The sequence below is a fragment of the Callithrix jacchus genome, chromosome 3 (assembly GCF_049354715.1).
Source record: "Callithrix jacchus isolate 240 chromosome 3, calJac240_pri, whole genome shotgun sequence".
Taxonomy (NCBI): Eukaryota; Metazoa; Chordata; class Mammalia; order Primates; family Cebidae; genus Callithrix; species Callithrix jacchus.
Window position 1 is genome coordinate 188066684 of NC_133504.1, and position 22220 is coordinate 188088903.

The following is a 22220-nucleotide window of genomic DNA, read 5'->3' on the forward strand; positions in this document are numbered from 1 at the left end:
GATGGCCTAAAAGAGGACAAAGCTAATGAAAAGGGAAAAATGTGTGTGCCTTAAGAGGTGTTACAAACCTGGAAATTTGCTAGTAATACAAAAGTTAAGTGAAAAAAAGCATATAAGAAATTTTATGCCTAAGATTCTCCAAACCGTAAAAGAAACCCATAAACTCAGGAAAAAAAGGGGTTAATATATCAAGAGCGTTAAGAGGAGCTGCGCCCTCTACGTGTTGTAGCAATGAATGACTCTTTCATCCCATTCATGTTTCTCTATGCTTTCCGAATTTTCTGAAGTGAGCAGATGTTGATTTTAAAGTCAGGGAAAAACAGCCTGTTCCATTCAGTATCAGGATGAGGACTGCAATGGTCAATTTTATGTGTCAATATGGGGGGCACTTGGGGATTATATTAACAATTGAATTAGGGAGCTCTGGGTAAGCAGCTTGCCTTCTATAATGTGGGTGGGCCTCATCCAATCAGTTGAGGGCCTCAATGGAACAAAACCACTGGCCTCTCTGAGCCAGTGAATTCTCCTGAAATTCCTGCAGACTCCAGCTGCACCATCGGCTCTCCTGGGTCTCCCGCTGTGGCCCACACTGCGGATTTCAGACTTGCACGCTCCATAAGCATGTGAACCAATGCCTTATAATAAATCTGTTTCTACATACACACATCCCATTAATTCTGTTTCTCTGGAGAATCCTGACTCATACAAGGACAGACAAAAAAGGATCTCTGCCTCTTCACGGGCAGGGGGCTGGAGAGGGAGGGCTCAGAAAGCCCCTGGGACACAAGCTGCCAGCAGGTTTCACGGCAGGAAGCAGGGGTCGCCAAGGAAACAACATCCGTCATATTTAGACAAACAGTGCAGTCAGAGCGGGGCCTGCGGCGGACAGTGAGGGGCTCTATATATTCCTGGCAAAAAGGGATGTAGAGAGGACAGGCCATCCCTGTCCACTGCTGTGCTCCTCTGCCTTCCAACAAGCAGCAAGGGGGCAAAGGAAAGGGAGGCGGGGAACTCTGGGAAAGCACATTTATGGCGTGCCTGCTGCATTCCCGAAGCACACAGGCTCGCCTTCGGGCTTCAGCCCTGCTGCTGAATAGCTACGTGCCTTTGAACAAGGCCCTTGCACCTTTAAATCCATTTCTTCATCTGCAGCTGGAAGTAACAAAACTAACTACACAGTCTGTAAAATGGCCACCTCAAGCTTTGCACAAAGCAGGCAGTTAAAAGGATGGGAAGCATGACTGCATTTTTTCTTGTCTTTTTTTTTTGAGAGAGGGTCTTGCTCCGTCGCCCAGGCCGGAGTGCAGTGGCGCAATCTCGGATCACTGCAACCTCTGCCTCTGGGGTTCAAGTGATTCTCCTGCCTCAGCCTCCAAGTAGCTGGGGCTACAGGTGTGTGCTATCATGACCCACTAATTTTTTTGTATTTTTAGTAGAGATCGGGTTTCACCATGTTGGCCAGGATGGTCTCGATCTCTTAACCTCGTGATCTGTCTGCCTGAAATTCTCAGAGAATATTATCAAACTTTCAAGGAGACCTAAATCCACTGCAAGGTGACTACCCCCAGCAAGAGCAACGCCATTACCTTCTCCAGGTCTGCCTTGTGCACCGGGGAGCTGGGTGGAGGAAGACATTCTGAGTCCACGGGCCCACTACAGCCACTGTAGGCTTCTTTGATCACCTATAAAAAGGACAGACACCTTTTGAGTATGCCCAAAGAGAGGTACTTAAAGGCTTGAACCGTGAATTGTATAGACAGAGACACATGGCATAGTAGGGAAATGCACAGGCTCAAAAGCACCCGGCTCTGAGTTCCAGGGTGCCAGGCACTCATGTGTTCACTCACCCACACATCCACTCACAAAGTGCCTCTCAACACTGGCACTGACACAGGGCGTGGAACATGTATCTACATGTCCTGCTGCCGGAGAGTTTCATTCCATAGAACTTATATATCGCCATGAACAATGAGCGTCACCAAAAGAATGACAGCAACATGAGACAAGAGTAAGGGCCTCCGAGAATAAAAGATGGTGAGGGGTTACTTGACATCAGGAGACCTGGGGGCCTTGTGCACCCATGTTGGAGCGTCCAGCCGTGTGAACAAGTGGCAGGGAAGGGCTCTGGGCAGCAGGAACAGCTGGGGAAAAGTCCCTGTGGTGGATATGAAGAGCTTGAGAACTTGAGAACAACCCGGAGTACAAAGTGGCAGGAGGGGAGAGGGAGGACGTGGTAGGAGATGAGGCGGGGGCCGGTAGGAGCCCTCAAGCCCAGGAGAGGACAGGCCCTGGGGGCATTTCAAGGAGATGAGGGACCAGATTCAAGAGCACCGACTCAAGACCTACCGCCTGGGTTTAACCCCAGCTTCAGCCTTGGACAAATCAACGAGCTGCTCTGCACGTCAGCTTCCCCATCTGAAATGCACAGGTGGAACCCTGCCGACCTTCTAAGGATTAACTGCCCTATGACAGGGCCTGGAGCATACCCGGCCCGCAATCGTTACGAGGCTGCACGAAGCACTCTAGTTGCTGTGGGAAGAAATAACTATACAGGAACAATGATGACAAAGCACAGGGAAACCCGTTAGAGGCCACGGCTGTAGCTCTGCAGGCGGCAGCATGGGCTGGAGTGATCCCGGTGAAGACGGAAGGACGGAAAGGGAGTCAGGAGGTACCCGGGGCAGAATCGCCAGGCCCTGCTGGATTGCACACGGGGCTTGAGGGAAAAAGCTGACTCCAAGGTGACTCCTGGATTCTTAGCAACTGCGTGGTGCTATTTACTCAGAGGAAGACTGGGCAGAGAAACGGGCTGGGTGGAGAGAGCCCAGCTTGGAGTCAACAGCAAACTTCTAGTCAGAGCTAGAAATAAACTGGGAGCTGATGGCAAAAAGATGATTCTCACCACCTTGGACTGGATGAGTTTACCAGGGAAGATGGCAAGACAGAGAACACAGATCAGGGAGAAGGACCCGGAGCCCGTCAGTGTTTAGTAGAGTTAAAGGAGAGAGGTTGGTAAATGTTAAAAGAACAGGAAAGCAGGCAGAAAACCAGGAGAGCACAGCCCCCAAGGAGGAGAAGAGAGCTCCATGGAGGGAGATGAGCCCAGGGAGAGAGAGCGGGGGGAGAGAGGAAGAGAGGGAGAGAGGGAGAGAGAGCCACGACTCCATAAGGGAAGTGGAGGGACTGCGGTGGGGAATGGGGTGGAGGAGGAGAGGAGCAAAGGAAGGCATTTCCAAAGTGTTCCTTCTCCTGTTGAAGGACACTTCCATTTTAACAGAAGGCAGAGTGAGGATGCAGAGGGAAGAGGGAGGAGGCAGAGAGGCCCACGCATCCTGTCTGATGGAGTCCACTTTCTCAGTAAGAACACCTGTTACCAGCCGTGTGGCCTTGGAGGAAAGTACTCACTCTCTCAGAGAGCTTCAGGTTCCTCCCTAGCGAGGGAATGAGTGTCAAGATTGCCTGTCTTGCAGGAATGTGGTTAAACTGAGACAGTGAGACCCGCTATGGAAAATGTCTAAGCCAGCATGTGGCACGTGTCCGTCCAAACCATGGTAGCAACACCATCGTCAGTGGGAACATTTTTATGATTTGTGATAAGAGCTTCAAAAATGACTCTGTACTAGTCTTCCAGATGCAGGGATTGTGAGCCTGCAGGTCTGGATTCCATGTACAGGGGCCTTCTCAGCCATCGCTGCATGCAGTCACCACCCCCAACTGCTGGAGTAGGTGTTTCTCCAACCCCTACTGAGCTAATCAACATCCAGGCCTGGCTCTGGACACAGGGAGGTGCAGAAAATCAGACAGACAAGGCTCCAGAACTTGTGAAAGTCACAGTCTTAGAACTGAAAGGTTAGCAGGCAAATCTTTCAAAATGTCTTCAACTCGTTTTGGGACTAAGCTGCAATTTCAGTTAAACCCAAGCTGCTTCTGGGCAAGAAAGAAACAGCAAAGTCCCAGCTATGTGTGTCATAATTTTGCAATTGGGTCTCCACAGACATATCCAAATCCCCTTGGCTTGTGCTGGTGCTGGGATTCAATCCAAGGCCTGACAAGAGACCAGGATAGTGTTTCCAGCCATTTTGCTGCTCAGCTGTTTTATGAAAAAACAACAGAGTGGTGTCCACAGTGGAGACTACAAACGGGAAAAAGAAAACGAAAGAAGAAACCCGGGGAGCCGGCTGTCTGGTCTCCTCTGTCAAGGCGGCGTGTGGAAGCAGGACCAAACAGGGCCCTGCGGTGACCTGTGCTCAGACCTCTCCCGGTTCTCTTTTCATGCTCACTGCGTGTTTGCTCTTTACTCCCTCACCTGCCCTAAGGTAATCGTTAAGTCTCCCACTGACAAGGCAAATTTGTATTTGATTTGGGGACAAGACTCTTCCTTTTCCCTAGGGAAGGAGTGTCCGCATAGTGGAAAACCCCTGAGCTTCTATGTCAAACTCACCTGGGTTTAAACCCCAGGTCGACCACTTGCTGTTTATGGGAAGCTGAGAGCCAGCCAGCCTTCCTTCCTTCCTTCCTTCCTTCCTTCCTTCCTTCCTTCCTTCCTTCCTTCCAATAATACGCATAAAATAATACCTCGGGGTGTCATTGTGAAAACCAAACGATAAAACAAATGCGAAGTATCCAGCCCAGGGTTTCTCCCCAGGCACCAAGGAAACCTGAACTCCTCCCACGATCATATTTAATGGTGTTCAATACAGAAAATGGGCTTCAATTACACAAATGCACCTGAACTTGACATGCTCTTCATTTCACACTAAAAGGCTGTGCGCTATAAAACGTAACCTGCCAAAACCCGTGATCTCTGGCAAATGTTTTTATTCAAAAAAAGGCTGCCTTCGTTCTTTTTTATTTTTTTCAGTGGGGGAAGACTCTACAAACATCCTTGGCAGCACTGCTCCAATTATTCCCAGCAGCCTCCTGGGTGGGGTGTAGGGGGCTGGCTGTGTGAATGGTGTCTTCCGGGGGAGTTGTGCTTTTTTTTTTTTTATAGCTAAATAGAACTCATCTTTCAAGATTAGCTGAGGTCTCCCATCTTCAGGAAGCCTGCTCTGGCCCTTCTGTGTGGTCCACGAAGCAGGGCTCCCGCTCCACATGTGCCCACAGACGGCCACACGCTCCTCTTCAGAGCAGGCCACAGAGGCCTGTGTCTCCTTCTAAGATGCGCTCATGCTCATCGGAGGAGCGTTCCCAATGCCTACTTCAAACAGCCACCAAAAGTTTGATGAAAGGGAAAAAAATTAGGGACTGAAGAAAGAAATTGGAATTAAGATTTCATGAAGGAAAAAAAAAGAAGGAAGGAGAGAAAAACAGAAGGAAAGAAACTTAGGCCATCACTAAAATAAGTAGAGCCTGATGACCAAGCTTCCCCAGGCCTCAGCACTGATTTCTAAAATCCTCAAGGGGAAAAGGTCCTGTTGTGTGTTTTTTAAAGGCAAGTAGATAAAAGCCATCTGGCGCATACACACTTCCCCACCCAGCCCTACCCTAACACTCACACACCCTGGCTAAGCTCCTGGCAGACTTGCCTGGCCCCAGGAGTGTCCCCATCCGTCCTCTGTTCCTGTCAGGTCCTACTTTCCAGCAGACAGACAATGCCGCCTAGCATCGAAGCAACTCATGGAATCGCCTTTCCAAGAAGCCTTTCCGGGTACACCCAACCATATAATCTCAACGCTTAGAATAGGGAACAGAGACAAGCAAGCCACATGTGCGCTGCAATCATCAGTTTCTCTCCCAGCTAGAACTCACATTCCCCAGGAGAATAACAGCACCTCCAGCAGTGCCTGGGAGCGTCACATTCAGCCACCCAGGGCAGGCCCAGGATTAACCTGGGGCCCAGTGAGGGGGTTGCTCATGGCATCCCAGCTTCATGGGACTATCTTTCCCCAGACTGGATAATAACTATGTCCAAGGCATGAAGAAAGGCATTGCTAAAAACATCAACCAGCAGAAACAAGTCTTGATTTCCACAAATTTTTTCAGCCAGTTGGAGAGATCAGGTTATTCTCACCAAACTTTCTACTCTGGATCTCTGTTGATTGCCAACCTGCAGCGGCAGAGTTAAGTCAGAAGGGGTAAGTCAAGCACTGATCACTCCAATTCACTGAACAGCTATAAATGAGGTCTCTAATCATACAATTCTACTTGAAGACCCATGGCGATGAGAGCTTCCATGTGTATTTAAGAGAACTGGATCCAAACTCAGAATCACGAATCCTCCAAAAAACAAATTGTTATGTGTTTTGTGGCATTTGTGTTTGCTTTTAATTTGAGCCCTCGACTCCAGAAACACAATCTCTGCACATTCTTTAAGGAAATCTGACCACTCTGTTTCTGGGAATATTGGCTCCTGTCTTCTGTTTGACCCCTACATAGAGTCTCATGTTTTCAGCATCTGTGTACACACACACACACACACACACACACACACACACACACACACAGGGAGAGAGAGAGAAAGAGAGAGAGACACACACAGGGAGAGAGAGAGAAAGAGAGAGAGACAGAGACAGAGACAGAGACAGAAAGAGTCAGTTCATTCTGGCAGGAACTGCTAGTAATGGAAGTTGCAGACAGAGAGGAGAAACCAATTTGGCAGTAATTCTTGCTAAGTATGTGCAAAGTCATGCACTGGTTAAACACAGTTCTCGTGGCCCTTTTAGACTGGACAAGGTCATGCACTGGTTAAACACAGTTCTCGTGGCCCTTTTAGACTGGACAAAGGGTGCACGCCACTTCATTAAAAAATTTTAATGGTTACATTAAAATTATGATTCACAGAAAGTCAAATCTCACATGTTCTCACTCATGTGGGTGCTAAATAATGTGTGCACATGAATGGAGAGATGGGAATGACAGCCAGCGCAGGGTGGGGAGGCTGAGGGAGCGAGAGGAAGGAGGATGGTGAGAATCTGGTTCATGGACACTGGGGAGGCTGAGGGAGCGGGAGGAAGGAGGATGGTGAGAATCTGGTTCATGGACACTGGGGAGGCTGAGGGAGGGGAGGAAGGAGGATGGTGAGAAATGGGTTAATGGGTACAGTGGACATTATTTGGGTGATGGATACCCTGAAAGCCCTGATGTGATTGCATTATGCAATCTATGAATATAAATTTACACAGATTTTCTCCAAAGCTGTGTTTCAAAACACTGAAAGTCTGGTTCATCAGTTTTGAACAACATAGAATAATAGCAGTTTATATTAATAAAAGACTTGGTATTGTATTATAAAACAATCCATGTTAGAGAGCTGTTAATCCTAAGAGATAATACAAATAGTATCATTCATATTTTAGCTGTTTATTATAGTCTTAAGAATGCATTTACATCATGCTTTCATTCTACCTCTTTGAGAATTCTGATACTTATTTCCACTTGATAAATGGGAATGGTTTGTTGCCCCAAAACAGCAGGAGTTGACGGTGCTATAGGAGCACACCCTGTGCTTGCAGGCTCTCTGTCCCTTCCTACCGCTCCAGCGCACAACCTTTCAGCTCAACAAGGGCAGTTCTTTTAGGCTGCACTTCTACAGCTTTTGAAAACAATCTACTTCAGTCATAACATGTCGCCTTTATAGGGTGAAATAAGAGCTATAATGATAACACTGACTTCTTTCAAATTAAAAACAAATAATTTAAAAACCATCAAATACTTGGGAAGTAAGCACTACATTCCCGAGTAAACCGTGAGTCAAGAAGAAACCACAACAGAATCAGAAAAGATTTGAACTGAATAATAAAAGCACAAAGTATCAAAACACAGAGAATGCAGTTAAAACTGTGTTTAGAATGAAACATGTCGCCTTAAATGCATGTATAAGGGAAAAAGGCTGAAAAACTCAATTCTCTAAGTGTACACTTCAAGAAGTTGAGAAAATCACAGCAAATTAGCCCCCCCCCCCTCAAAAGCCAAATAATAAAGAAGAGAACTTCATAGGGTAGGAAACAATCAATCATGTCACAGGAAAAAAAATTTCCCCAGAAAAAAATGTTTGAGAGAACTAATAAAATTGACAAACCTCTGGCAAGCCCCATGAAGAAGGAAAGGCGGCAAAGGGCACTCTGACTTCCAGTTAGCACACGGAAGAGCACGCACGACCATCGCTCCCCCGACAAGTAAAACAAGTGGATACACCAAAAAATAGTCCTAGTACATCCGAACCCGTCCGAGCCACGAAGACATAAAAAACCCGAATGAACTAAATCCTAAAAGTGAAGGGTCCTTCGTAGGAACAAAGTGACCCACAGGCCCCCCTGTAACTGACAGAATAGTGGGTGAAGGGGGAACCCACCATACAGTGGACAGGAGAAGCCAGCCAAGTTCTTACCGTGGGGGCTGGTACACCTGTTTACAACATGGCCCAGTGACAGAATGAGTCCACAGTCACTGCCAACTCCCTCCAGGGTCTCAAGGCTTCCAAGAGTCGAGAACATCCACAATGGGAGACAGAGCATAGCACAGGGGGATGTCTCCCAAGGCACAGAAAGCTAGAGGCAAGGCTGCAGAGAAGAGAGACCACCTCAGCAAGCCAAGAAGCTGGCCCATAGGCCAAAAACAAAATCGAGCTGGTTTAGAAAGCTGGCGCTTGTCTGCAGCACACAAATGCAATCTTCAGATTTTCACCACGGGTCTTGGGTCCCAGGCCATGCCATGCCGATAGGAAACTCCTGATCCAACACGTCAACGGCTCACAAGGCAGTAGTGGAGTGAGTCTAGCTGAAGCTGCAACACCGGGCAGACCCTCCCCACCTGCAGGTGAGCCAGGTACAGGCTACATGGGGAGCAGGCAAGGAGGAGGGGCACACCCTTCTCCAGGGAAAGAGGACTCTCTTCGAGTCTACTGTTCTTCAAAATGCGTGAAATGTCCTGGAAACTCCCGAGACAAATTCAACAGAGGCAGCCCAAGAGGTGGCCGGATATTCAGATGACCAAAGATCTTAAAATAACCACAACAAAAACACCGGAAGAGCTGATAGAAAGGCCGGTGACAAAGAGATGGGGAATCTCAGCAGAGACGGAAACGATCTCAAAAAGAAACAAACAAATGCTGGAAGTGAAAAATGGATCTTAGAAAAGATGACTTCAGGCCGGGCGCGGTGGCTCAGGCCTGTGATCCCAGCACTTTGGGAGGCCGAGGTGGGTGGATCACAACGACAGGAGATCGAGACCATCCTGGTCAACATGGTGAAACCCCGTCTCTACTAAAAAAAAACACAAAAAAATTAGCTGGTCATGGTGGCGCGTGCCTGTAATCCCAGCTACTCAGGAAGCTGAGGCAGGAGAATTGCCTGAACCCAGGAGGCGGAGGTTGTGGTGAGTCGAGATCGCGCCATTGCACTCCAGACTGGGTAATAAGAGCAAAACTCCATCTCAAAAAGAAAGAAAGAAAGAAAGAAAAGAAAAGATGACTTCATCAGATGGACTGAAGAGCCCACAGGAGAGGAGACGACCCGTAAGCCTGAGGACAGGTCAACAGAAGTATCCACCCAAGCTGAACCACGGAAGGAGTGAAGGAAATCAGAACAGAGTGTCAACACACCTACAGATGCAACTTTAGAAGGAGAGGAGAGGCTGGCAGTCCCAGCATTTTGGGAGGCCCAGGTGGGCAGATCACCTGAGGTCAGGAGTTCGAGACCAGCCTGACCAACATGGTGAAACCCCATCTTTACTAAAAATACAAAATTAGCCAAGTGCGGTGGTGCGTGCCTGTAATCCCAGCTACTTGGGAGGCTTGAATGCAGGAGGTGGAAGTTGTGGTGAGCTGAGATCGTGCCACTGCACTCCAGCCTGGGCAACAAGAGTGAAACCCCCGTCTCAAAAAAAAAAAAAAAAAGGAGAGGAGAGAAAAAAGTGAGGCAGAAAAGATATGTGAAGAGAAAAGCTTCCCAAAGTGAAGTTTATGAGAGACATCAACCCACAGAACAAAGAAGCAACCCCAAGAAAAAAACCCACACCACCACACCAAGACCCATCACAGCCCATCACAGTCCACTGCTGAAAAACAGAGGGGCAGAACCAATCTTAAGAGGTGGTGGTGGGGAAAGGACATGCCACACTAGAGGACCAATGGACACAAAGGATGGGTGATGTCTCATCTGAGAGAGGGAGAAATGAAGACCCTTCCAGGCAGCTAAGGCTGCAAGAGTTGACTTCCAGAAGATCTGCTGTATTAAAAAAAAAAAGTTTTTTAAAATTTGGTTTTAACAACTTCTTTGGGGTAAAAGGAAATGAAACTGAATGAACACCCAACTCTTAAGGAGAAAATTCACCTGAAGGTGAATTCACCTGGGTAAATATTAAAGACATGGCTTAGAACTTCTATGTCCACAGGAGTTAGTTTCTGCAAGGATGACACACACAGGAAACGTATTGTGATTCTCCCTTGAGAACTCTGGCAAAGCCCCTGTGGTACTTGATAGCACATAAAGCCACTCCGTGTTCACCCAGGGCTGCCTGACACCACAAGATGCCCAGAAAGCCCTACAGTGTCACCACCATGCCCCCCAGCTGCCTACGTGAGCTTGGGATACACCAGGCCCAAGGACTCTGGTACATCCTGGTGACAAGAGGAAAGCAGTGTCTTCAATTGTCCACCTGATTTCCTTCAGGCATCTTTCCTACAGGCTGCTTAAGATGGTTGTCTTAGGGTGTTTCAGTTTATTTTGAAATAGGAGAGAGATTATTCACCACGTTGTTTCTTCTTTCAGTGGAAACGGGAAGATTCTGACTCTCAGCCTCCCCCACAGTTTGGCCAAAGGAGTGTGGGAGCGGTGATGTAAGTCCGGTTCTTGCCCCTAAAAACATCCTGCTGTCATCAGCTGTCCACCCTGTTTTCCGCAGGCGTGTGCAGAGCGTACTGACACACAGAGGTGGTGGCACAGGAACAGCGGCTTATACTTACGTACATGTTCATGACCTGCTTTCCACCATTCTCCACACTGTGTCTTAGCATCTCACCCTTACAACAGCTCTACAAAGCAGACTTCATTATCATGCCTCCCTTTACAAAGGGACAGAGGCACTGAGAAGTCACATAGCTTGTCCAAGAAACACAGTTCCTAACAGCTGGGGCTCAGGTCACAGTCCCAAGAGTCTGACTCCAGTGTGTGCTCTACTTATACTATCTGATAGGGTTCAGCTGTGTCCCCACCCAAATCTCACCTTGAATTGTAGTTCTCATGATCCCCATGTCTCATGGGAGGGACCCAGTGGGAGGTAATTGAATCGTGGGGGCAGTTACCTTCATGCTGTTCTCGTGATAGTGACTGAGTTCTCAGGAGATCTGATGATTTTTATAAGGGGCTTTTCCTACTTCGCTCGGCACTTCTCTCCTGCCGCCATGTGAAGAAGGATGTGTTTGCTTCCCCTTCTGCCATGGGTGTAAGTTTCCTGAGGCCTCCTCAGCCATGTGGAACTGTGAGTCAATGAAACCTCTTTCCTCTATAAACTACCCAGTCTTGGGCATTTCCTCATAGCAGCATGAAAAGATAAATACACTATCTCTCCACCAATACGAGCTCACGAGTCCTTTTCTGACTATGTTACAGTACATTCAACTTAAGAAGAATTATAAAAATCAAGTAAGACATACCTCAAAGTGGCTACGGAATGGCATTTACCCTAACTGCCTGTCTAACTAGAAAAAGACTTATTTTCTCTGACATCCTACCACTTCCCTGAGGCCTCTTTTTAAAAGGAAAAGGGCAGGCTGAGCAAGACTGGTGATGACCAAACCTGGCTTTGCCTCAGCCGTCTGGGAACTCCTTAAAAATAGATGTATAAGGAACGAATACAGACAAAACAAGGACAGAAACACAGTCCATAGAAATGTTAACACAACGGTAGGCTCTTAACCCCTATTAAAAATACTCCGTGTAATTCATTATCACAGGAGCGTAGATGTAAACCAGACTGAGAAACCATCCGTCCCCATCAGACTAGCAAAAACTCACAGGCCGGCTAACACATTGGATTGGCAAGGCTGCGGGAAGGAAAGGTACTCTGATATATTGTTGGTGGGAGGAAAAATTGGTAAAGCTCCCAGAAGAGTGCCTTAGCTATAAATCAAAATTATAATATGAATGCCTACAACCCTCATGGAAGTGATGACTCTTTCTGAGAATTCGGCCTACAGACTACCTCAAGTGTGAGATGATATAAGCATAAGGTTATCTAGTACAGAATTATCTGTCATATCAGAAGATTGAAAGCAACCCCATGTCCATAAATGGGAGACAGACTTGTTTTGTTGAAGGATGGTCTATTCATACAATAAAATGTCACAGCCTGTAACAAAGAAAGAGGAAGTGCCTCTGTTCTCTAAATGGCAAAAATCTCCAAGATACTTTGTTTAGGCAAAAAAAAAGAAAAAAACTCAAAAGCCAAATGTTGCACCCTTTCTATTGGCGGTGGGAGGGGTGGGGCAGATGAAATCTGTATTGCTATTTGCTTGCCTATGTACAAGGAAACTCTGAAAGAATACGTACGAAATAGGAATCTCCTCCACCGCTGGGAGAAGGAGAATTGCACGAATAGGCCTAGAAGACCATCTGGCAGAATCTAGTGATGCCGAAGGTGTGCACATACTAAATACGGCAATTCCACTGGAACCCGTGCATCCTAGAGAAGACACGAAAAGTGGGGCCCCCCCGTGGGGCACGTGTTGGAAGATCTCACACAACTCAGCCTGCAGTAGCAACAGCCCATGTGCACACAAAGTGGCCATCAGAAGCAGAACAATTCTGAGTGAAAAAAAAAATAGCTGTAGGGTACGTGGAATTTACACAGAAATTCTAAAATGTGAATAAAGTATCACTTATCATGAATGGGTGTATATACATGTAAGTGAAAGTTCTTTTATTTTTTAATCTTTAGAGACAGAGTCTCATTCTGTCACCCAGTCTAGAGTACAGTGGCCCAATCATAGCTCACTGTAACCTCAAACTCCTGGGGCTCAAGCGATCCTCCTGCCTCAGTCTTCCGGGCGGCTGAGACTACAGGCTGTGCCATCACGCTCTGCTCATTTTTTAATGTTTTACAGAGATGGCACCTTGCTATTTTTCCCAGGCTGGTCTTCAACTCCTGACCTCAAGTGATCCTCCCGCCTTGCCCTCCCTAAGCACTGTGATTACAGAAGTGAAAGTATTTTTTTAAAAGCATACCAAGATAATAATAAAGACCAAATTCAGATAAAAGTCGCCTTTGGGAACGGAGAGGGACTTAAATAGGGGAGGCATGTTTCAATTCAATCTGTAGCATTTTCGACCTTAAAAGGATATAAAATGATACAAAGTACAAAGGGGAAAAAAGATTCTTAAGTCCCTAATGAATCTGAATTACTGGGAAACTAATTTTGTAAATCTCCATGTTTCTGGTAAGGCCATAGATCTAATGACAGTATCTGGAAGAAATGACACTAGCCCATCTCAGGTCTCTGCTGGTCTAAAGTGATTAAAATTCTGTAACAGCTTGAAACTAGTTTTGTCACCTAATTTCCTGTCTAATCAAGACTTTCTAGGTGTCTCTACCGTTATATGTAATGGAAGCTAACAGCACAGACACGAAAGTAATTGAACAATTTAAACTGTAGAAAAGATACTTTCCCCTGTATTATTTACTTTCCTTTTAAGAAAAATCAGCAAATGCTAAAAAAAAAATTCTTGCAATCAACTTCCGTTCGTAAATAGAGTCATCATTCTATAATTAGCTAAGTGCCTCTGACCTATAAGTAGCTCCCATCTGGTGAAACGCAATACAAGATGATTTCACCCCATCAGCATCTGACATCTTGAGAAAGTTTTGTTTTTACTGGTCTATCTGTCGGCTCTACGCCCTTTCCCAGTGGCACTCTAGATGACTTCATGTCACATAAGCACCAGCAACAAGGGAACTGCTCGTCAGGTTGCAGGAAACACTTCACTCACTGTAAGGACAGAGGAGAAAGAGAAAAAGAAAAACGGTGAAGTATCAGAGTGGCCTTTCTCGGTTTTACACTAAGGAACAGCTAAGCAGGGAACACAGAGCAACGGGAACAGGTGACCAAAAGCACGGGATCAAGTGAAGAAAACAGAGTCACACAGAAGCTTCACGTCATTCCATAACTGTCATCCCTCCTTACAGAAGGGGTGGCACTATGGTGACAGAAATGTGGAATAAGGCCGGGCACGGTGGCTCACGCCTGCAATCCCAGCACTTTGAGAGGCCGAGGCGGGTGGATCACGAGGTCAAGAGATCAAGACCATCCTGGTCAACAAGGTGAAACCCCGTCTCTAATAAAAATACAAAAAATTAGCTGGGCATGGTGGCGCGTGCCTGTAATCCCAACTACTCGGGAGGCTGAGGCAGGAGAATTGCCTGAACCCAGGAGGTGGAGGTTGCAGTGAGCCGGGATCACGCCATTGCACTCCAGCCTGGGTAACAAGAGCGAAACTCCGTCTCAAAAAAAAAAAAAAGAAAAGAAAGAAAGAAAAAGAAATGTGGAATAAGAGGGAATGGAAACAGTCAGGTGTCCCAGCACAATGAGAACGAAATGTGACGCCAGAAAAATCTGACATGGACTCCCTGCTCAATCACGTATTGATCATGGGAGCACTTCGCCCACCTGAGACACAGGCTGTCAGCTGAAAAATGAAACTACACGTGCCTGTGTTGAGGATTAAGAGACAATGATGGCAGAAAAGTCCCTTGTGAGTGTACAGGGCTTTAGTGAAACTGGTAACGGTGGTGGCTGATGAATAACATTAGAGCTCCATGCTGGGAAGTCTAAGCAAACTCTACAGTGGGAACTCCTGATCACAGGTCTTCCAGAGGGGAAGAAAGCTCTCAACATCCCAAATGATACAGAGGTGGGAAGAGCCACAGCCGCTGCCAACAAAATGAAACAGCATCTGTGTGCCCTGAGCCGCTGCTCTGGTCGTGGGGTCTGAACCATATGCCTTCCTGTGGATGACAGCAAAAGAGACCGAAGGTTTGATGGAGCCCGTGTGGTTTAAGAGCCGCCGCTATGAAGTGTTCGGCCAGGTTTCCCCGCCCCACTCCGGAGCCCTTTTCTTACAGCAGATACTTGCTGGCAACGATGGACTAGGTGGTTTGGGCCAATCTTCCTGATGATGACAATGAGAAAAGCAAGATAAACATCATTCTTCAGAGAACTAGAAAAAAACAATCCTAAAATTCATATGGAACCAAAAAAGAGCCCGCATACCCACAGCAAGACCAAGCAAAAAGAACAAACAGAAGAAGGCATCACGTGACCTGATTCCAAACAATTCCGTAAGGCCAGTCACCCAGAGAGCATGGTACTGGTATAAAAACAGGCACATCCGACGGAACAGAGAACCCAGAAATAACCCAGACACTTACAGCCAGCGTCCCCACTTCATGTTTTGTTTGCTTTGTTGACCTTCAACAAAAGCATAAAGTGGGGAAAGGACACCCTATTCAACAAACGGTGCTGGGGATAACTGGCTGGCCTCAGGCAGGAGAATGCAGCTGGACCCTCATCTTCATCCGTGCACAAAAATCAACTCAAGATGGATTAAGGACTTGAGGCTAAGACCCGAAACTATAAAAACTCTAGAAGATAACATCAGAAAAACCCTTCTAGACATTGGCTTAGGCAAGGATTTCATGACTAAGAACTCAAAAGCAAATGCAATAAAAACAAAGATAAATAGCTGGGACTTAATTAAAGAGCTTTCGCACAGCAAAGGACCAGACAACCCACAGAGTGAGAGAAAATCTTCACAATCTATACGTCTGACAAAGGACTAACATCGAGAATCTATGACAAACTCAAACAAATCAGCAAGAAGAAACCGATCTCATCAAAAGTGAGCAAGGACATGAATAAACAATCCTCAAAAGAACTCATACAAACGGTCAACAAACATATGAAAAAATGCTCCACATCATTAATGACCAGGGAAAGCAAATTAAAACCACAGTTCAATCCCACCTTATTCCTGCAAGAATGACCATAATCAAAAAATAATAGATGTTGGTGCGGATGCAGTCAACAGGGAACACCTCTACACCGCCGGCGGGAATGTAAACTAGTACAAGCACTGCGGAAAACAGTGTGCAGATTTCTTTTTTTTTTTTTTTTTTTTTTGTCTTGCTCTGTCGCCCAGGCTGGAGTGCAGTGGCGTGATCTCAGCCAATTGCAACCTCCGTCTCCTGGGTTCACACAATTCTCTCACCTCCACCTCCCAGGTAGCTGGGACTACAGGCATGTGCCACCACGCCTGGCTAATTTTTTCTATTTTTGGTAGAGATGGCGTTTCACCGTGTTAGCCAGAATGGTTTCGATCTCCTGACCTTGTGATCTGCCCACCTTGGCCTCCCAAAGTGCTGGGATTACAGGCGTGAGCCACCGTCCCCAGCCTGGAGATTTCTGAAAGAACTAAAAGTAGAACTACCAATTGATCCAGCAGTCCCACAACTGGGCATCTATGCAGAGGAAAAGAAGGCGTTATGCAGAAAACACACTTGCACACACGGTTATTAGCAGCACAATTCGCAATTGCAAAAATGCGGAACCAACCCAAATGCCCATGAATCAAAGAGCAGATAAAGAAACGGTGACACAGATACGTGCATGTATACACACACACACACACACACACACACACACACACACACACACACACACAAAACAGAATACTACTGAGCCATAAAAAGGAATACATTAATGGCGTTCGCAGCAACCTGGATGGGATTGGAGACTATTATTCTAAGTGAAGTAATACGGGAATGGAAAAACCAAGCAACGTACGTTCTCACTCCTAAGTGGGAGCTAAGCTATGAGGAGGCAAAGGCATAAGAATGACACAATGGACTCTGGGGACTCAGGGGAAAGGGCGGGAAGTGGGTGTGCAGTGTATACCGCGCGAGTAATGGATGCACCAAAATCTCACAAATCACCACTAAAGAACTCACGTAGCCAAACACCACCTGTTCCCCAATAACCTATGGAAATAAAAACTTCTTTTAAAAAAAAAGCAAGATAGAATACAGAAAGCATCTTCCCAAAAGCACGAAGTAGCTAACTATGAGAGTGAGCAATTCCTAGGCCAAAATCCAGAAGACAATGGAATTCAGAAGGGAAGCCCGGTGACTGGGACTGCCTTGCCCACCCCAAGGGGGTAGCTGAGGGGCAAGGTGGAACCTCCAATGGCTCAGTGGGAAGAGAGATCCAAGCTGCAGTCCAGGACAGGTCAAGGACGGGGTCCCTGGCAAAACACTCACAAGCAGGATGGGGACCCCAACAGAATGTAACTGGGAGTTAAGAGTGAAAAATATATATATATAAACCTGCCCTTGAATGGACTGTGCGCTGACTTAAAAGTTACCTAGGTGGCTCTGAGAATCTCAAACCCTGAATTTAGAATAAATGGATTTTGGAGCACTACCACCCCCAAGCATGTGGGAAAGGCAAGGGGAAATGCTCCTTGGTAGTAGAAAGTATAGTTCTAGGAATCAAGTTGTTTCCATAGGAACAACTGGGGACCCACATGAAAAAGAATGAATGAAGCTGGATCCCTACCTCACACTGTATGCCAAAATTAAAGTGGATCAAATATCTAAATTTAAGAGCTAACACTCAATGTCTCAGAATAAAATACAGGCATAAACCTTTAGGACCCTGGATTAAGTCATCATTTCTTGCATATGACCCAAGAAACAATAAAAGCAAGGAAGAACTGAAATCTACTCCAATATGGACAGATCTTGAAAACAGGATGCAAAGTGAAAGAAGCCAGCCATGAAAGGTCATGTACTCTAAGAGCCCACTTCGGTGAAATGCTGACAACAGGCAACTCTACAGAGACACAAAGCAGATGAGCAGCTGCCTAAGATGGACAGGGTGGGGACAAATGGGCAGTGCCTGCTAATGGGTACAGCCTTCTTTGTTTTTGAGACAGGATCTCACTCCTATCAGCCAGGCTGGAGTATAGTGGCACAGTCACAGCTCACTGCAGCCTCGAGCTCCCAGGCTCAGGTGATTCTCCCACCTCAGTCTCCTGAGTAGCCACATGGCCACCATGCCCAGCTGATTTTTTGTATTTTTTAGTAGAGACAGGGTTTCTGCATGTTGTCCAGGCTGGTCTCAAACTCCCAGGCTCAAGGGTGAATTTACAGCATGTAAATTATACTTAACAAAGCTGTAATAAAAAAGTATTTCAATAATTTTTCCCCAAATATAATGCCCAGCATGAACTTGAAATAACCTGGCACAAAGATGACAAAAATGACATGAACAAGAACAGCACAACAGACAACAGAACCAGGTTCAAATTCCACCAAAAACTACCATCAAAAAAACCATGCTGATGACATTTATGACAATAAAACCCAAGCAGGCGTTTCTAAAAGAAATTTACAACTGCAAAAGTAGTATTTCCAGCTTGAAGAAGCAGCAACTAGAAATTCTAGATACAAAAACAAACGGAAAAGATTAGAAACTCTAGGACTGAAAACTGCTGTCATGGATAGAACGTGTTCCCCCAAATCCATTATCCTGAAATCCTACCCCGCAAGATGGTGACCTTAGGAGGCAGGGCCTTTGGGAGGTGCCCCCATGCATGGGGCTGGCGCCCTTATAAAAGAGGCCCCAGAGGCCTGCCTTGTCCCTTTCGCCATGTGAGGACACAGATGGAAGGTGCCATCTGCGAACCAGGGAGCAGGCCCTCGCCAGACACCGGACAGAACAGCGTCTTGATCTTGGACTTCCCAGCCTCCAGAACTGTGAGAAACACATTTGCTATAAATAAGTCACTCAGTTTATCATATTTCATCACAGCAGTCCAAGCAGACCAAGACAACTACCATGACCAAAACCCAGTGAACAGGAATAAAGTTAATAGCACGTTAGCAGCAGCCAAAAAGAGCAACAACGGGCTGGAAAGTAACAAGAAAACAAATCAGGCCAAAGAAATAAAAAGAGTGGTAGGGCTGGAAATAATGGCTCACGCTTGTAATCCCCGCACTTTGGGAGGCCAAGGTGGGCAGATCACTTGAGCTCATGAATTTAAGACCAGCCTAGGCAACGTGGTGAAACGCCGTCTATAAAAAAGATACAAAAATTAGCCGGGCATAGTGGCATGTGCCTGTAATCCAAGCTAACTTGGGAGGCTGAGGTAGGAGGACTGGTTGAGCCTGGGAGGCAGAGAGGCTGCTGTGAACTGAGATCATACCACCGCACTCCAGCCTGGGCAATAGAGGCAAACCTTGTTTCAATAAACAAAGAAAAAAGCGAGTAGAAGTAAAATATAGTGAGAAAGTTGAACATATATTTAAATGTAGTCTCCGAGAAGGAGAAATGGGGAAAAGCTGTCCTTTAAGAAAATGGCTGAAAATTTTTTCCAGAACTTAGAAAGAAAAATCCACCGCATTTCAGAAGCCCAGCAAATCCCAAGCAGAATAAATTTTAAAAAGAATCCATATGCAGACACATCGTGACACTGCAGAAAATGAAGTCACAGAAGCAGCCTACAGACACAAGCTGCGTTTTAAAGACCAGTGAAAATGACATGTGTTTTTGATTAACCTCCATGTCATGAGAATATTCAGCTATTAAAGACAAAACTAAATGGGTTAATCCATCTTACCTGTGCTGGAACGAAATTGAAATTAAACTGGATCTCAGAAAGGCACGTGGAACTGAAACGGCTGTGAAAAACAGCAGACAACCTACCTTCAGCCACTGCTCGGCCTGCTCCTTGCTCTGGACGGCAAGAACGAGCGGGTCCGTGCCCTGCTGAGTAATCTTCAGCTCGTGCTTCTTCTTTTTGCTGTCTTTCGGGATGTAGGTAATGTTACAGCCCTGGAGAGGCAGTTCCATCTGAGGCTGCTGGTCCTTGGAACTTTTATAGCACTGCATTCAACACAACAAGTCAATTGGTATTACAGGTGCGTTCCAACAGAAACACTGAGGAAGATCTAGCATCATGGAAACGTGAGCGCGGGCAAGGCATCTGAGGGTCTGCACCTGCAGATGAACAGCTCACACACACAGTGCTCCTCACACTGACACTTGGCCTCCAAGTGTGAAAAAGTACACCCATTCACAGACTCGGCAAAAGCTTACCGAGCATCTATCACAGGATTCGACAAACACAGAGTCCCTACTCTGATAAAGTGTATATTCCAGTGGAGCGTCTTCAAATACATGAATGTATTTACATATATAAAAATATAGGCCAGGCACGATGACTCACGCCTGTAATCCCAACACTTTGGAAGGCCTAGGCAGGTGGATCACTTGAGCCCAGGAGTTCGAGACCAGCCTAGGCAACATGGATAAACCCCATCTCTACCAAAACCAAAAAATTAGCCAGGCATAGTGGTGCATTCCTGTAGTCCCAGCTGCTTGGGAGGCTGAGGCAGGAGGATCTCTTGAGCCTCGGAGCCTGAGGCTGCAGTGAGCCATGACTGCTCCACTGCACTCCAGCCTGGGTAACAGAGTAAGGCTTTGTCTCAAAAACGAAAAATAAATCAATAATAAGCCAAGTGTGGTGGCTCATACCTGCAAGCCTAACACTCTGGAAGGCTTAAGCAGGAGGGTTGCTTGAGGCTAGGAGTTCAAGATCAGCCTGCGCAACCTAGCAAGACTCTGTCTCTACAAAAAATAAAAAATCAGCTGGACATGGTGGCACCCACCTGTAGTGCCAGCTACTTGGGAGGCTGATGCAGGAGAATCACTTGAGCCCGGAATTCAAGCTTACAGTGAGCACACTCCTGCACTCCAGCCTGGGTGACAGAGAAAGACTCTGTCTCAAGCAAACAAAGCACACACACACATTTAACATAAATGTTTATTTAAATGTACATATAAAATGCATTTATATTTATGTGAATAATACATATAATATACTAGTAGATTTGCTGCAACTCCACAGCCCTCATGAGAGAGACAATATAATAACGTGGATACTTTAATAACCCATATTGCTTGGTATCTGCCTATCTCATCTTCTCTTTCTGAAAGACGGAAATTACCTTAGTAAGAGGATAATATCAATCCATAATGTAGAAAAATGTCCGCAAAGGTCTGCTCTCCAGGTGACTAGAGAATCCAAACTCAGGCTGCCCCATCTACACAACTGACATCCACTCTAAAGATTCTGATTGGCGGCCAGGCGAGGTGGCTCATGCCTGTAATCCTGGCACTGTGAGAGGCCGAGCCGGGTGGATCACCTGAGATAGGGAGTTGGAGACCAGCCCGGTCAACGTGATGAAACCCCGACTCTATTTAAAAATTATATATATATATATATTTTTTTATTGCTCAGGTAAGAACTGAGACTTAACTTAAATGGTTCTTGCTTAATCTTTATCTATAAAACTAAGAATCAAATCCTTGCCCAAAGCTTCCCCTGCCCCCATTTGTTTACCTGTATTACTTGGGGCCAAAGCATACCTCCTAACAGTCCAAGAGGGCAGATCTGGGTCCTGGATCTGCGACTGATTTATCAGCATCCTAAGGAGTTTCTTAAATTTCCTGAGTCTATTTCCTCATTTGCAAAATGTGTTTTGCAGTTATTATTATTATTATTTTACTGAATTATTAGCAACAATAGCATCTGCTACCAAGTGCTGAGTGTCCACGCCACATGGGGCGTTTCAAGCACCGCCATCAGCATGGTTGCTCATGCTGCAGACTATGAAACCGAGGTGCAGCTGGTTAAGCGGCCTGCCTGAAGTCAGGCGGCCTGAAAGGTGGCAGGCCCGGACTGCAGCCCCAGCTGTGCATGTCCAGAGCCTGCATCTTGACTCTAAACATTCCTGATAAAGGAAGGAAGGAAGGAATAGCTATTTTCAGAAGTGATTTCTAGAGTCCTTTCCTGTTTTTTTGTTTTTGTTTTCAGATGGAGTCTTGCTCTGTTACCCAGTCTGCAGTGAAATGGTGCGATCTCAGCTCACTGCAACCTCCACCTCCCAGGTTCAAGCGATTCTTCTGCCTCAGCCTCCCAAGTAGCTGGGACTACAGACAGGAGCCACCACGTCCTGCTAATTTTTGTATTTTTAGTAGAGATGGGGTTTAACCATCTTGGCCAGGCCGGTGTCAAACTCCTGACCTCATGATCCACCCACCCTGGCCTCTCAAAGTGCTGGGATTACAGGCTGAGCCATCACACCCGGCCTTTCTGTTTTGCTGCTCTAAATCCAGGACTCTGAAGTATACAGATAAGAAATATATCCCCTCCTTCTTAAAA

At 46.3% G+C, this 22220-nt stretch overlaps 1 protein-coding gene across 13 annotated transcripts in view; it reads right to left on the reverse strand.

The window, feature by feature from the left end:
- The window catches only part of AFAP1 (actin filament associated protein 1), a 177365-nt gene that overhangs the window by 59443 nt on the left and 95702 nt on the right, over nucleotides 1–22220 (reverse strand). For 10 of the 13 annotated variants that reach the window (XM_035294159.3, XM_035294153.3, XM_035294160.3 and 7 more), the window contains 2 exons: nucleotides 19700–19879; nucleotides 1587–1682 (listed from right to left, as the gene is read on the reverse strand). In XM_035294159.3, the coding sequence (XP_035150050.2) occupies nucleotides 1587–1682; nucleotides 19700–19879 (276 nt within the window). The remainder of the gene's footprint in view (nucleotides 1–1586; nucleotides 1683–19699; nucleotides 19880–22220) is intronic. The other 3 variants (XM_078367590.1, XM_078367591.1, XM_078367588.1) reach the window with 1 other exon arrangement.